At 54.5% G+C, this 15,587-nt stretch overlaps 2 protein-coding genes across 5 annotated transcripts in view; one reads left to right on the top strand and one right to left on the bottom strand.

Moving 5' to 3' along the window:
• Positions 1–11,950, bottom strand: part of SYNGAP1 (synaptic Ras GTPase activating protein 1) — a 31,502-nt gene extending 19,552 nt beyond the window's left edge. The window contains exons 1-3 of one of the 2 annotated variants that reach the window (XM_069488268.1): positions 11,680–11,950; positions 8,364–8,485; positions 6,053–6,158 (exon numbers count right to left, since the gene is read on the bottom strand). In XM_069488268.1, coding sequence (XP_069344369.1) covers positions 6,053–6,158; positions 8,364–8,485; positions 11,680–11,746 — 295 coding nt within the window. In that variant the 5' untranslated portion in view covers positions 11,747–11,950. The remainder of the gene's footprint in view (positions 1–6,052; positions 6,159–8,363; positions 8,486–11,679) is intronic. The other variant, XM_069488269.1, reaches the window with a different exon arrangement.
• A 1,928-nt stretch (positions 11,951–13,878) lies between these two features.
• CUTA (cutA divalent cation tolerance homolog) lies at positions 13,879–15,586 on the top strand. Of its 3 annotated transcripts, XM_069487620.1 has the most exons (7): positions 13,907–13,957; positions 14,025–14,090; positions 14,381–14,589; positions 14,749–14,808; positions 14,922–14,967; positions 15,095–15,144; positions 15,254–15,544. In XM_069487620.1, the coding sequence occupies exons 2-7, from the start codon at positions 14,049–14,051 to the stop codon at positions 15,378–15,380; spliced, it is 534 nt and encodes a 177-aa protein (XP_069343721.1). In that variant the 5' UTR covers positions 13,907–13,957; positions 14,025–14,048; the 3' UTR covers positions 15,381–15,544. The 3 variants fall into 3 exon arrangements, with proteins under 3 accessions (XP_069343723.1, XP_069343721.1, XP_069343722.1); XM_069487622.1 differs by lacking the exon at positions 14,025–14,090 and having other exon boundaries at positions 13,879–13,957; positions 15,254–15,586; XM_069487621.1 differs by lacking the exons at positions 13,907–13,957; positions 14,025–14,090 and adding an exon at positions 14,103–14,178 and having other exon boundaries at positions 15,254–15,543.
• Position 15,587: the final 1 nt, after the last annotated feature.

The raw sequence follows: 15,587 nt of genomic DNA, 5'->3' as shown, positions 1-15,587 counted from the left end.
AAGAAGAGCAGCGGCGACGGAGAGGCTGGCGGTGGGAAGGAGGGGGCAAGGAACCCGAGCCGGAGCCCCCTGAGGGGGATGGGGTGGGAGGCCTTAGACCCATGACTGGGGCTGGCAGTCAGCAGGGAGGCATGGCTGAGAGGGTCAGTAAAACCCCAGTAATGAAGGACACCGAGGATCCAGGCAGGCCAGGTCCCTGGTACCCACCCCCCCAGAAGAGGCTAGCTGGGGTGAAAGATGGGTTAAAGGTCATTGCCCGTAGACAAGCTTTCCTCTTCCCCCAGCTGGGGACATCTTCCACCTGCTCCCTACCTCCTGGAACCCCTGACTGTCTGGAGGGCCAGGGCTGCCTCCCATGACCCCCTCCCTGGACTGGAGGGGGTGGTCTTGAAAGAGACCTGTGAGGAGTAGCAGTGGGAAAAGCCTAGGGACAGAAAACCCAAGGAAGGGGCAGGTGGGGGGGAGGGGAGAAGGAGCCGGTTCCACGTGCACTGCAGTGACAGGGCCTCGGAGGGGAAGGGGCGAAGGGGGAAAGCAGAAAATGCAGGGGAGTGGGCAAGGAGTGGGGAGGATGGGCAGTGGGGGTTCCAGGTACTCCCAAGTAAAGGTACGGAGAGGAAGAGGAGGGGAGGTGAATGCGGATGAAGCTCAGCCTGCCAAGAGCCTAGAGGGATGGCAGCTCTGAAGAGGGAAGCTGAGGCTGTGCTGGCAGGGAATTTAGAGGGGCTGAGGGGCTGGAGGAGAATGAAAGTGGGGGGATGCCAAGCTCCGGCTCCAGATCCAGAATGGCTGCCCAGGCCTGGGCTCCCCCCTCAGTCCCACAGTCACCACTGCAGCCAATGGGGGGGCAGGTGCTGCATCAGGGGCGGAGCCATCATCTCCATGGCAACAAGAAGCTACAGGCTGGGGGGGGGGCCGGAAGAGCTGCCGGTTAACCCTCTAGGTTCCAGAACAGAACAAAGGAGGGCCACAATTATATTTTCACTGTCTGCTTCCAGAATTGCAAATTGCCCTAGAATCAGTCCCCATCTTCCCATTACTTATAAAACCCAGGTGTTAGGAGGTTTGCGCACAGAAATGTGGATGCCATGACACAAGAACCCTATCAGTCCCTCAGGAACACATGTAGAGCACAGAAACATACATTGAACTGTGGAGGTATGTGTATATGAGAACCATGATACAAAAAAATCTATAGGGATCTATGTGCTTCTAAGACATAGAGACAACTGTGAGCGCCAGGGTAGCACGGATCCACATTCTGAGACCCTGAGGCCCACACACCCCACGGGATACATGCTTAGACATATGTGAGCACTGCAACAGGGAGTACATACTTGAACCCAGACACCCACATGAGAGCTGCCGATGTGGACTTTGTGGCCCAAGTCCCTTGGGCAATCATGTGGGCAGCACACTGCAGAAATGGACATGTAACCCTAAGACACACATGTCCCCCACAGAGGGAAATGCCAGTTTAACCCCTGAGATACATGCTTGAGTACACCATGATCCCAACCACGGAAAGGTATTCCCATAACCCAGAAACACAAACATCTTTCATTCACATGAAAAGTACAACCACATCTACTCTGTCTTGGGACAACCTCCTTTTCTCCCCAGCCCTTCTCTGACTCCAACACAGACATCGGTAATTGCTACCAGAGTAAAGAAAAATGAGGAGCAAATGTGTTAATTATCCTGTTACACACTAAGCAATGCATCCAAGGGTTCAAGATATCTGTTTCCTAGTTACAATTCTCCGCATTTCGCAGGTATGGCTGCCTCCCTCTTATGTCAGGGAACCTAGCTCAGCCATTATTCCCACATGCACGCTTCTCTAATAAAGGCATAAAGTCTAACTTTAAACCCACTAAAATTTTGCTTTGGACCTAAAGCACAACAGAAGGAGAATGAATTTACAAATTGGTTTGCTTGGTTCTTGGAAGTAATATAACCTTATACATATTGCCAGGAGCTAAGATCCATGAACTCACACATAAGTCACAGGTACACAGAGGCCACATAAACATATGCTTACAAAGACTCACTGCTGCAAGGAAAAGACTAGCAGAAACACAGAGGAAAGGGGTGTAGAGAAAGATAGGACATCCTGTTATTAGTGGTGCATGCAGTGACATGTACAGAGAATACAGCACACATCCATGTACACACAATGTGTACAGAGCAAACCTGAAAAGCATATATTGCGATCTTGAATCTCCATGTCCCATCCTTGCACGATGTATACAGGCATGCACACACTTAACAGCCACCTACACAAACCCGTAACACAGGCATTGTGCGCACACCCACACATGTACACACCCTGTGTACACACACAATTGCACTCACACATACAGAGAGCAAGAGCTTGGACTCCTGCCCCTCCAATGTCTCTAATCTTGCAATCACCCACAGACTCTCCCCCTGCCCTCCAATCCCCCAAATCCCTAACCTTCCCTTTGGCCTTTCTTACACTCCACACCCAGCTGGCAGCTCTCAAGGGGAGCCAGGGGAGGGAGGTTGCCAGAGGAGGATGAGGAACAGGACTGCACGGAGAACAGAGAAATGGGAGACAGCGAGTGCTCTGTGCTGGGGACATGAACCTCTAATGACAGTCCCTGCCATGACAGGCCTCACTGTGAGCTAGCCTCTATGCCTGAAGTGGCCTCCCCTGATCCAACCAAGCCTGACCCTACAGGCCCTACACAAATGCAGTGTCCTCTCTTATCTTCCTCCCATTCCTCTTTCAGAGACCATTTTACCAAGAGAACTCTCTCCTCCTCCCTGCCTCCCAGGCTCCCAGGCACCTTTTCCTCGTCTCCATCCAGTTCCCCATCTTGAGCTCTTATTCCCTCCTCTCTTCTGAGTCCAGCGAGGCTCTCTCCCACGTTCCCCTTCTCCAGCTATTCTTTCTCCCTGGTTCTCTCTTCTCCTCTTCAAGCCTCTCTCATTCCTCCTCTCCCCTTTTCTCCCTGCTTTCCTCTTTACCCCACTTCTCCCCTTTTCAGCTTTTCTGTCCCCACTCCCTGACCAAGTAGGGGCTCACACCTGCCTAGCCCAAAGGTATTGCATACACGTTAGGGTTCCAAGGAACACACTTACACACACTTACTCCCCCGCCCCCACCATTAACACACCACCCACATCCAGACACGCCCTGGACACCCATCCTGGGATTGACACAGATACTCAGGCCAATGCTGGAACACATGCAAAGACACACACCTGCCACCAGGGACACCGAAAATCCTACTTATGTGGCCATGCATTCCCTCACACAGGAAACTGACAGGAGGTGAGCCACAGCCAGGGACATACATGCTCAGGGTCGGAGGTGACATGGACCCCTGTGGACATGGACTGCCCCACAAGCCAGTGGCTGGCCAAACAGCCCCCTAGGCAGGAAACAGGCAGAGGCAGGACAAGACAGACACGCTTGCACAAGGCTAGCTGCACATGTGTGCACGAGGAACTGGGCCCCCGTATGCACATGGCATTGACACACAGGGAACACGAGCACAAACACGAACACACACGCGGACAGATGGGCTGTCCCCTCCACTGGGGGCTCGAAGACCCTCACACACCAGCCACTCCCGCGCCCTCGCGACCCTGTCCCATGAGACCGGTGTCCCAACCCCTCCGACCTCCGCTGTCCCCCCCCCCCCCCCCCCGCTCCGGTTACCATAACTCCCCCCACTCGGAAGATGCAGCGAGAACATGCGGAGGGAGCAGCTGCCGCCGCCGCCGCCGCCACCGCGGCTTCCCCACCCCCCTCCCCGCGCCCACGCACACGCGCGCCCCCGCCCCACGCGTGCGCGGCCCCCACCCCCTCGCGCGCTCCTCGTCCGCCTGGCCCCGCCCTTACCTCGCACCGCCCCCCGGGGGGGTCGGGGTGTCCCCGGTGGGGGAGGGGCCCCGCCCCTGCGCGGGGGAAGGGCGGGGTGCGGAGGGAGAGGGGGCGGCGCGGCCCGGCTCGCGCCGCCCGGAGCGGTGGGGGCGGTGGCGGGGCCCGGGACGGCCGGGACGGCCGCGCGGTGACGGCCGCGGGAACGGCTCCCTCCGCCGCCGCTCCCGCCGCTGCCGCCGTTGCCCGGGCCCCGCCGCCGTTGCTAGGCGACCGCTGCTGCCGTGGCCGCCTCTGTCACGAGCCCCGTCGCCCGGAGACAGCGCGAGAGAGACGGGGGAGGGGGGCAAGGGGACCCCCAAAACCAACCGGGCCACCCACCATCCCTTCTTGAGCAGGACCCCCCCCCCCAACCGCGGAGGGAACGAGGGTTCGCGGCTCCACCCAGCAGAGGAGGAGCCCTGGATTCTCACGTCCCTCAATGGTCCGGCGACCTCTCCCGGGCTGGAGAGTCCACATCCTCAGCAAACACCTTTGCATACCCAAGCCCCCAAGGACCCTATGTCCCCTGCACATCCTCCATGCCTTTTACACATTCCATGCCCCCCTGAAGACCCTAACCATTCACCAGCTATCAACTCTCACTAACCCCCCAATATATGTACCTCTGGAAGCCTTTCCAGCCCGACTGAACCCCAATACAGCAACCTCCACATACGATCCCAACCCCAAACACACAGGAGACCCATGCCAAAGACCCCAGACCCTGAGGATTCAGGGTAAGGAGGAGGATGGGGAATATGTGGGCATATCAGCCAACCACAGGACACATAAACATGCACCTTGAGCATGTGACCATTTTGGCCTGGGCACACAGGTGTACACACGTGCACACATACACCTTCCCCAGACATGGACATAACATACTGACATATACACATACACAGATGTGACAGACATCACGCACATTCTCTCTATACACTCCACCACCACCACCTGGCTTTGCCTCACAGAGATGTGCTACCCACACACCCCCATGGTCTGAGGTTTCCATGACAATAACACACATCCCTGACCACTCACCCACCCACCCAGGGTCCAGGGCTGGCCCCCAAGGGCAATGAAGTCTGGACCTATCAAAAAGAAGGTTGGAAGGAGCCATGTGGGATGGATGGGGACAGGCTGCCGGCTCTCTAAGGGAGAGAAACTGGTAGCCTGGATCCCTGAGAGGAGGGGGAGCTGGTGGGAGAAAGGGGTCACCTGGGAGTTGGAGGAATAGGGGACCTGGATCACTGGTCCTGGAAGGAAATGTAGGGAAGGGGCCAGTGACAAGGGGGTTTCCGGGGTCTGAGGGCGTCTCTCTGCACCTTGGCTGCATGCAGAACTCTGTTCTCTGCCTTCATCTCCCCTCACTGTTCCCATGGAAACCTTTTAAGCGAACTTCTCAGGAAGACAAAAATCTTTTTTTAAATGACTAAAGAGGGGGGTGGGGGGGCAGAAAGGGGGAGGGAGGGGAAGAGACAGATGGAGAGAGGGAGAGAGTTGGAGAGACAGACCGAGCAGATAGCTCTACAGACAGAAAGGAGATGAGATGGGGGTCTGACGGAGTTCCACGGGGGGCGGGGGGGGGTGTAGGTAATCAGAGGGGTACAGAAAATAAGAGAAATCAAGGAGGAAAGAAAAAGGGGGTGATACAACTGCAGAAAATAGAAGCAGTTGATGAGAGTAGGAAAAAGGGGGCAAGAAAACAGGGAGACCACAGGCCTGAAGGTCCGGAAGAAGAATCAGAAGCATATTGGGGGGGCGGGGGGAGGCGGGAGCGGGAACTAGGTCATTCTCTCCAAGATCCCAGACCAAGGGCTGGGAGGGGCAGGGGCAGGCACACTCGGACTGGAAGCTAAAGATCTGAGGAGACTATTTTTACAAGCACCAGGAAAACAGTCAAACTTCACTGCTGGAGAGGAAAAAGGGAGCGAAGCAGAGCAAGGACCCGCTGGGGCCTTTCACCCACAGCCCCTGGCCCTCCACATCCCAGAGGAGGGCGCCATCTCCGCTCAGGACGTCAGACTCCGTCTCCGCCTCGGCCCGCCCCCGCCAGCTCCCTCGGTTCCCCGACGCCCCCACCCCTGCCAGCCCGGGCCCCCTTCAGCCCTCTCCCCGCCCCTCTCCGGGGCACGAGAACCTGCTCGGCCGCCGTACCATGCTCGCCGTGGGGCCGCCCCTCCACCGGCACGGAGACTGTGCGTCTCAGCAGTTTGTTGCGACTGGACTCGCTCCTCCGGTCCCGGATCAGAAGGGGATGTATCTAGGGGATGCGGGGGATGGGGGTCAGACCTCACTGGCCCATGCCGCCCCTCCTCTTCCCCTGCCCCACCGAGAAAGGGTGGGCCTGCCTTTCCTCCCGGCCCACCTTCTGCCCCTTCCTCTCCACTCTCTTCAAAGTGTCTCTGAGTGGACCTCTCCCTTCCCTTCCCCATCTCTCTCCCTCTCATTCCTTCCCGTCCCACTCTCTTCTTTTCTCCCTCCATTTCTCCTGAAACCCGCCGAGAATTCTCCCAATCCCTACTCAGCTCTTCAGCAACTCCTCAGGAGTTAGCTACGTCCTGAATCCAGTTTTCCCTTGACCTTCACTTCCTCCATTCTCCCTGCTTTCCTCCCAACCTCCCACCTCCCTTACCCCCTTCTCTCCCTCCGAGCCTGTCACGGGGGTAGCAGAAGCTGCATTTATAATCGGGATCCACAGCTTGTCTCCCTCCCACGGCCCGGCTTGCGGCCAGACTGGGACCCAACCTCCCCTCCCCCCAGAGGGCCTGGTCACCTCCCCCCACCTTTCTTCTCCTTCCATCACCGGCCACCCAACATCTCTTCAGTTTCCCTTCCTCCCTTCAGCCATTACCTTTCCCTAAGCCGCACCCCCAAGCCCCCCACCACCACTGTCCCAACCTCCACACCTCTCCAACACTCCAGTCTCCTCTACCCCCATCAGGAGCTACAGGAACCAGATCCCTCCCCGCCCCCTGCTAGCCCCAGCCCCAGTTCCACAACCCATCCAATTCCAACTCCCTGTGGCCCTACACACTGTTCATTTTCCCAATTCCATCCACCCCACACTCATGCACCTTGCTACTCCAGACCCTGGCCATTCCTGTTGTCTCTTAGCTTGCTGGCCACCGGTCCTTTCCGTCTGTTCCCATCTCTGTCATTTCTTCATTACCCCACCCACTGTCCTCCCTCTCCATCCTTACAATAGTCCCCACTCCTCTTGGTTCCAGCTTTCCCCAGTTTATACCACAGCCTCTAAACCCCTGATCAGGGCTAACCACTAGCCAATGCCCAAAACTTAGACTCCTCAAACCACTTCTCCTTTCAAAGTCACCATGTCTTTCCCTAGACACCTCTGCTTTACTCTGTGGCCTGCCAGCTCTCTACACTCTCACCTGCCACCCAGGTCCCTTGACACCCTATTAGCCCTAACTCCAATCCTAGTGCTGCCTCACCAAACCAAGCCCAGTAGCTTTCAAAGCATATCTCTCACCACCTCTGGTCTCCCAGGGTACCCTACTACTGTAAAGTTTGTCTCCCAAATCACCCCCATTCTTTGAATCACACTCATGAGGCATCCACCCTTCATATTTGCATCCTTTCTTTGCTCTGATGGACCCTCCACTGCTGACCCAGCTCCCAAGTCAGAATCCACACTTCCCTGGCTCTCAAATCTTCCATGGCCACCACCTCTATAAAAGCCCTCTGTCCATTTCATCTCCTTCACTCTGGCTACTCCCTGCCCCCACCTGCTCCTACTCCTTTAGACAACTCCCCATACTCCCAGTCCCCCTGCTCCCCAGGCATCTCCTCCCTTAATATTCCTTTCTGATGTCCAGACAATCCCTGGCAAAAGCCCTGATCTTAGGCACCCTCCCAGGTTTCACCCCACTCCATGCCAAGGTCCAATGACCTCTGCCATCTCTTCCAATACCGTCCAGTCTCCTCCTAGTTACCAAAAAACCCCACTATCCCCTGCCTTTTCTCCAAGTCCCTCAATTTCCTCTCCCTGCACTCTGCCCCATGATGGAGAAAGGAATAGGAGTGGTGAGTGCTGAGTCCTGTTCCATGGGGGAACAGTAAATGGGTCCTGAGGACTACTTTGGAGGGGAAGCCTTCTCATTGCTTCAACCATTCTCCAAGTCCTTCAGTTTCCCTTCCCCATTCTGACCTATCCCACAGTATGGGCAGGGTGCAAACATGGGGTACCCTCAAATCTTCAGAACCATATCTCCTCCCCAACTCTGTCCATGGCCTTCAAAGATCCCCATTGCCAAGGTGAGAGGATGACTGCCCCTTTTATCACACCCCAACCCAAGTCTCAATGGCCACCCTCCTCCCACCATTTGCAAATGTCTCTCTTCTTTGCCTTCTTTGTGTCTCTCCCCTCATCACTAATTAGGACTTTCCCCATTGTTTGCTTCCCATTCTCCCACAGGTCTTTTCCCAACCTCCTCACCCTGCTCACCTCGTCCTCATCCAGCATGAGCAGCTGGTTTCCCGAGATGATGCAGAACCGAGGGTTCCAACCAGGACGATCATATGGGGAATGAACGTATTGGGTTCGGTGCATAGGGGGTCCCCGTACATCTGGGGGACAGAGACACACAGAAACAGTAAGGGAGGCTTCTATGCATATGGGAGCAGAGGCCTAAAATGGCAAGAAGAGCACCCACAAACTGGGAGAAGGGGACCCCACCCACCCTGAGATCATAGTTGTGGGTGAGGCACCTGGTAACTTTAAGGAACACAAGACAAGCCTTTACATCTGGGGAAAAGAGAGAAGGAGAATAACATCACAGGAGGCTCTATGGACTTGGGGGAAGAAATACAGAGTGGTGGTTCAGGGAGGAGAATTCTATCATGACAGAGAGGGTACACGTTTGGGGGCAGAGAAAGGTGAGTGAACTTTCCATCCACTTCAGGAAAATAAAAAGGTAGAGATGCAGCAAAATTAGCAGAAGAAAAATACACAGAGAGGTTGGTGGCAGGTGTCTGGGAAAAGGAAGGACATCCAAATAACTGCAGAAGACAAGAACTTGGAAGGTTGGCACCACCTGTCTGCAAGAGAGTAAGAGGAAAGCTACACAGCTGTGGAAAAGAAGGATGGAGGTGTGTGTAGGAACATTGGGATCATGAGACTCTGAGAGCTCAACATCTGGAAAAGAGAGGAAGTGGGAGAGCTTCCCTGTTTACAGAGTAAGAGACATGAGAGGGCCTCCCCCCACCTCTTCTTTCTCCTCTGCACCCTCCTCCCCAGTCCAACCCTGTTCATTCTTTGGGGAGAGTTCTGATTCTTGAGGTAAGGAGAAGATGGCTTTTGTCAGCATCTGGCTGTGGAGGGGCCAGGGCAGGAGAAGGTGGGGAATATGCCCTTGTTTGGGTGAGCAGAGACCAAATTGATCTCTTCCCCCATTCCATGTCCAGAGATCAAAGATCCAATATTCTCTCCTCCCACCCCCCACCTAGTCTCCATGGACAGGACAGAAGCCAACACCACAAATTAGGAGCATCCCCAAGGCACAGTGAGGAGCCTGAGGACGAAGTGGGTGGGGAAGACAGGAATATCCAGGCCTGATGACATAGAAGGGCCTCCAAAGATGAGAGCTGGAGATGAGAACAAAACTTCCAGAAGAGCAGAATAGTAGACCAAGTGTCGTCCATGCTCAGAGATGCCCCGAGGATCCCTGTTGTCCAATTTTGCTGTTCCTCTTGCTATGCCTTTTCTTCCTACAAACTACCTCTCCTTAAAAACCCTAAGGCTGCATACCATCACAGGGACACGAGACAGACCTCACTGAGGTAAGAGAAGTCAGATTGGGGATATCAAAGTGATAAAATTAGGCTTAAGGTATCAGAGTGAGAGTTTAGAGGAAGAAAAATAAAATTCTGTCACCTTTATGGGATAATTAACCGTGGGTATACTGCAGAACTGGCCTTTGAGCTTCTTTCCTACAGAATGTCCTGAGTAGGAGAGTTCTGAAAAATCCAGCCCTTTTCTGTCCGCAAATATGCCCCTCAAATTTACCCAACCTCTAGATCAGAGTTAAGAGATGAGCCCCCAGAAGGTCCACTATCTAGAAAGCACAGTACTTTGAAACTTTATCTCAATGCCATCTTGGGGACTCTAACTAATACTCGGTAGATACAGAGATCACCAATACCTAGGCTCTGACTGCAGACATTGCAGGCAGTATGCCCACCGCACTCACACACTCAGTACACCCAGAGGAGAAATCTGTTGGTACACATGATCATTTTGGGAGGAGCTGGTTCAGGCTGCAGCTTAGGGAGGCAGGTTAGACTTCAAGGGGTACCTTTTTCCTGGGAGCAGGGGAAGACACAAGGAACTTAGCTTAGGAGCAACTCTAGAAACACACACACACACACACACACACACACACTGCATTTAGGGAAGAATGATTCTGGGAGGCAGATTCAAGAGGCAGAGGAACATGGCTGAGAAAGGGGGGAAATCTGCTAGGATGAGAAATCCCACAAGATGAGATTTCTCAGATGGGGATCCCTTGTAGACCCTGTTCTAACCATCAAAACCTATGTCTTTGCCCCTCAAGTCTCCAACACCCCAGGAGACAAGAGGAATGGTGGTAAGGGCTGAGGTATTAAGGGAAAGTGGTAGGCATAGACTTGTGGTGACAAGATGGGGAGTGGGGTAGGGAACAGAGAATGGGCTGGGGGACAAATAACAGTGATGATCTAAAAGAGGAGACAGAGATGATGGTAAATACTTAGGGACAAGGGAGTACACCAGAAGGGCTCAACTGGACATGGGGCAGAGGAAATGAAGCAGACCTAGCAAAGAGGCCAGGACAAGGGGGTCAAGAAGGAGGGGGTAGAGAGCTGGCAGAAATATAAGGGAGCTACCATACAGAAGACAGGGGGAGAGAGAATGGGCATCAGAGGGGGACTGATATAGGGGAAGGACAGAAGGGGGACTCATATAAGGAACGGACACCATATGGGGGGAAAGATATAGGTGATGGACAGCAGAGGAGGGAGGGGGAATGCAAATAGGATTGGAGGTGGGGGAAGGGGGTAAAAGTGATGAAGTGAAGAGAGCGCTAAGACCCCAGGGGCTACATTTCACTGGTCAGGAGCCTTAATGAGGATCCTAACCTGGTCCCTATTCCCATCACTCAATCATACTTGTACCTGCCCCCCCCAAACACACATATAATTTGGTCCTCCCCCTGCCCTGGTCTCCCCTCCCCCAACCCATTCCTTCTCTCTCCTCTCTTCCCTCCATCTGGACCCTCCATCCCCCACCCCTCCACAGCCTCCCTCTCTCTCCATCTGGCCCCTTCTCTCCCTCCATCCTCTTTTTCTACCCCTTACCATTCTCTGAGCCCCACCACATTGTCCCCCTATATTCTTGGCTTCTCTTTTTGCCACTCTGTTTTCATTTTCACCTCCTAGTCCCTCTGCTAAGACTCTGTTCCTCTATTTCTTTGATATTTTCACTCAGCTCCCACTCCCAAATTATGTCTGCAGCTCTTCCCCCAACCCAATCCTTCTGCCTTCCCACCCCTTTCTGGAGCTCTCTTTCCCCTTCATCATTTCCCCCTCAGTCCCCCTTCAAGGCCCGATTCCTGGCCCTTCCATTCCTTAACTACCCCTATCCCTCTGGCCTCCAATCCCTCCTACCCCGTTGCTCCCATCTCTGCCTTCCCGGTCCTCCCCCTCCCTGGCCCCGGCTCTCCCCCGCCCCCTGCCCCTCCCCCTGTTGCCCCCCATCTGGCCCTCCCCCTCCCCCCAACACGTACCTCTGAAGGGGGCATAGGACATCGCGGGGATGCTCCCCCGATGGATGGAGGCGCGAGACCTGCTCATCAGGCCTGGGGGGGAGGGGGCGGGGGGGGGGACGGGGGAGAAAGAGAAGAGAGAAAGAGGGGGAGAGAGAGGGGGAGAAGGAGGAGGAGGTGGAGGAGGAGGAGGAGAGAGGAGGAGAGAGGAGCAGAGAGAAGCAGAGAGGAGGAGAGAGGAGGAGGAGGAGGAGAATAAGAGCCAACGGCAGCAGCGGCAGCAGAGAGAGAGAGAGAGAGAGAGAGAAGGGGGGCGGGGGAGCGAGCGAGAGCGAAGAGAGCAGGAGGAGGAGGAGGGAGAGAGATTCTGCAGCCCCCACCCCTACTCAGGGAGACCCAGAGAGAGAAAGAGAGAGAGAGAGAGAGACCCCTGATTCAAAAACACACCAGAGAGAGAGATCGTTCCTGAAAATGCAGACCCCAGACCCTGTGATGGAAAGACCCCAGACCCACAGGGAAAGATACCTCACCCCCACCCCGTGAGTTAATCTGAGACACAGACCCAAAATCTAGAGGAAAAGGGACCCTTGATCTCAGAAAAAAAGGACTCCAGATACCCCTGAGAGAGGAGCTAAAGACCAAAATCTTAGTCTCATAAAGGTTCTCCATAGCCACAGAAATCTTAAGACTCTAGACTCTGAGTTGATGATTTTCGAGAAGAAGACATGAGACCTACACTTAAAGAAAAGATAAGGTTAGATTCAGAAAGACCCAGACCTAGAATTAGGTCTTGGATCAGAGAAAGATCTGAGAGACCCTAGACTCAGCTCTCAAAGAAACTGCAGGCTCAGGGACTGATAACTTAGATCAGAGAAATTCAAGACTTGGGGGGAGGGAGGAGAGAGAGAGAGAGAGACTCAGTTGGCCCAGAAATGGAGAACTCAAAGGCCCAAAACTCATAAAGTTTAAAAGACCTCAGAGAATGTGGCCGCAGACCCTGAAACACAGAAACCCCCCAAATAGAAAACATAGAAGTAAACTCAGTCCTGAGAAAGATCCCAACACAAATATTGAAAGACCCTAGAGATCCGTCTTAGAGACAAACTTCAAATCCAAAGAAGGAGATCTCAGGGATACCCCCAACCCTAGAGAGGTAAGTATGAGAGAACTCTGACACCGCGGGCATATCCACTACCAGACAGTTGACCCCAGTCCTTGGAGGTAGAGGGAATATTGGGTCGGGGGAGTAGCAAGAATCTTTTTCTCTGCTGCTTCTTCTCACTTCTCTCGCTTCTCTTTGGCCACTCTCTCCATTTTTGGGTCACAGCATGTGCTTGGGCCCCAGGGAGGTTATGTAGGGCAGGTCCTGGCTCCTTGGGGGATGAGTTAAAGGAAAGAGACCCAAGGCCGAGAGAGGTGGACCAATCTTGGGGATGGTAAGAGTGCAATAGGCAGGGACGAGGGGATAAAAGACCATCATTACTATCCCCGACCTGCACTTCCTCTGATTCACCAGTCTGTCTCAAGCTTTGGGTTTTCAGTTAGGAGGGCTGAGGCGTCCTCATCCCCATTTTCATCGTCCTCTATCCCATTTACAGGATCTTGCTCTATCCTTTTAAAATATATCTTTCCTCACGTAGCCATTGTCTTGCCATGCTCGTGCCTGCCTAATAACTCCCCCCTACCCAGGGACAGCTGGCTTCTCCTCAGATCACCGTGTTCATACCCAAACCCAGGCATGTTTCAGTCCTAACTAAAAGGGCAGGGGCACTCTCTTCACCCCCTGAGGCTTAGTGTTCTCAGACCCTCCCACTCCTTGAGGGCTCAGAAACAGTGTAGGGCCTGTTATTTACAGGCACACTCCGGGGTTTTAGGATAATTCCCCACCCCACGGCCTGACGCATCAAGTCTGCGGGGTCTCCGGCCCCTCTTTCTTGGCGCCAGCTCTCCAGTCACGTGGCCTGCGGGGCTGGCCTGCGATTGGCCACTTGGTGTCACTCACTGAGGTACCGCCCCCTAAGAGGACCGCCCCCCTCACGTGACAGTGGAACGCCGCAGCGACTCTCCTCTGCCAGCAACTGGCCCTTTCGGGTTTACACGGAAACGGGCGTGCCACTTCCGCGCAAGTCTGCAGATCCGGCCATCGATTGGTCAACTCTCCCTGCGCTCCTCCCTCACTAGGAGGCGGGGAAACCGAGCCACGTGAGAGCCAGGATTGGCTGGCTCTGGAGGCTCGGGTAGTCTGGCTTCTACTGTCACGTGGTGTGTGCTGTTTTCTCATCACGTGCCTGCCGCCCAGGTAAGAAGAGGCCGCTCTTCTGGGCTTGGGGTCTTTTCTCCGTGTAACGTGTGGCTTTTGTTATCAGCTCTCTTCTACGAGCGTAGGCTGCATGAGTACGGGGCGGGCTCCCGCAGTCCTGCTCGGTGGAGGGGTGAGTGACGGACCCCGTCCCGCCCCTTCCGGTCCTCGAAACCTCGACCGCTACCCGCACCCGAAATCCCAGAGGTTGGCCCCCTGAGGTGTGAGTGGAAACCGAGTCTTTGCCTTAATCTTGCAAGTTTCTCTCCCAGCTTTAGGGACATTTTCCTTCGGGGTGCAGAAGAGGGAGGGCAGAGCCTGAATGTCCAACCAAGCAAAGGCTTCCCAGGTGCAATTTCCTGGTGTGTTTGTGGGGAGAGACTGAATTTGGGGCCTGACACCCCCTCCCCCGTCCGCTCTCAGGCTGCTCTGCTCCTGTCGTGTCTTTGGATGCCGGCACTGCTGCCTGTGGTCTCCCGGTTTCTGTTGCTACCCCGAGCCCTGTTGTCCATGGCTTCTGGAAGCCCCCCGTCGCAGCCCTCGCTGGCCTCGGGCTCTAGCTACGTTCCAGGCTCGGTCTCCGCAGCCTTCGTCACTTGCCCCAACGAGAAGGTCGCCAAGGAGATCGCCAGGTGGGGAGTGAGGATGGATGATCGTGAAGGGAGAGTTGGGGTTGGGGAAGGAGAGTGCCACTTTCTGCTTTCTCCAGCTTTGAAAGCCTGTCTTTGAGCTGCCAGTGCAAAAATCAGGGTCATGAGGCGCTCTGAATTTGGCTATCTCTTCATCTTTAGGGCTGTGGTGGAGAAGCACCTAGCAGCCTGCGTTAACCTCATCCCTAAGATTACATCCATGTGAGTCATAGGAGCTGGGGGGGTTAACCTCTATCTAGGGGCTGACTGGCAGCTTTTTTCCTAGGCAAAATCTTTGCTCCCTCCGACTTTCCACCCCTCTCTGATCTTTTCAGCTATGAGTGGAAGGGAAAGATTGAGGAAGACAGTGAGGTGCTGATGGTGAGAAACATTCCCCTCCCCCCAACAAAACTTCCCTAATTCCCTGACCCCTTTTACCCTTATTCCTTACCTGATATCCTGAAATCAGTCCCACCCTAATTCAACCATGTTTATGTTTGCTCCTTAGATGATCAAAACCCAAAGCTCCTTGGTTCCAGCTTTGACAGATTTTGTTCGGTGAGAACTTTGAGACGAATAGGGGTGACGGTGTGTACTGTGGGGCGGGCTCCTTTGGGTAAATCTTTGAGTAACCCCCTGCACTGCCCCCCCCCAATCTATTTCGTAGGTCTGTGCACCCTTACGAAGTGGCTGAGGTGATTGCATTGCCTGTAGAGCAGGGGAACTCCCCGTACCTGCACTGGGTGCGCCAGGTCACAGAGTCAGTTTCTGACTCCAGCACAGTCCTACCATGAGGAACCCTGTTCCTGCCATGATCCCCTCAGATACTTCAATGCCCTCTGACTTACAGGTGATAAATGGGCCTCCATTAAATCCTATCTTTGGTTCTTTCTGCCTTTTGCCTTTTTTCCTTGTCATATACAGATTTGCTTGGGGAAGTGAAGAAGTACTTCTGGTCCCTGTATTTTTCTCCACTTTTCAGAATGACTCAGAGCTGCTAA

The sequence above is a fragment of the Eulemur rufifrons genome, chromosome 15 (genome assembly GCF_041146395.1).
Source record: "Eulemur rufifrons isolate Redbay chromosome 15, OSU_ERuf_1, whole genome shotgun sequence".
NCBI lineage: Eukaryota > Metazoa > Chordata > Mammalia > Primates > Lemuridae > Eulemur > Eulemur rufifrons.
Note: the sequence above shows the minus strand (reverse complement) of the source record. Positions and strands in the feature narration are given on the sequence as shown.

What these genes read in the sequence shown, in the direction of transcription:
- CUTA (XM_069487620.1), top strand. Translation starts at nt 14,049, where the DNA reads ATGAGTACGGGGCGGGCTCCCGCAGTCCTGCTCGGTGGAGGG. An exon ending in AAGACAGTGAGGTGCTGATG is followed by an intron (nt 14,968 to 15,094) that starts GTGAGAAACATT and finishes TTTGCTCCTTAG; the next exon opens with ATGATCAAAACCCAAAGCTC. An exon ending in GCTTTGACAGATTTTGTTCG is followed by an intron (nt 15,145 to 15,253) that starts GTGAGAACTTTG and finishes TCTATTTCGTAG; the next exon opens with GTCTGTGCACCCTTACGAAG.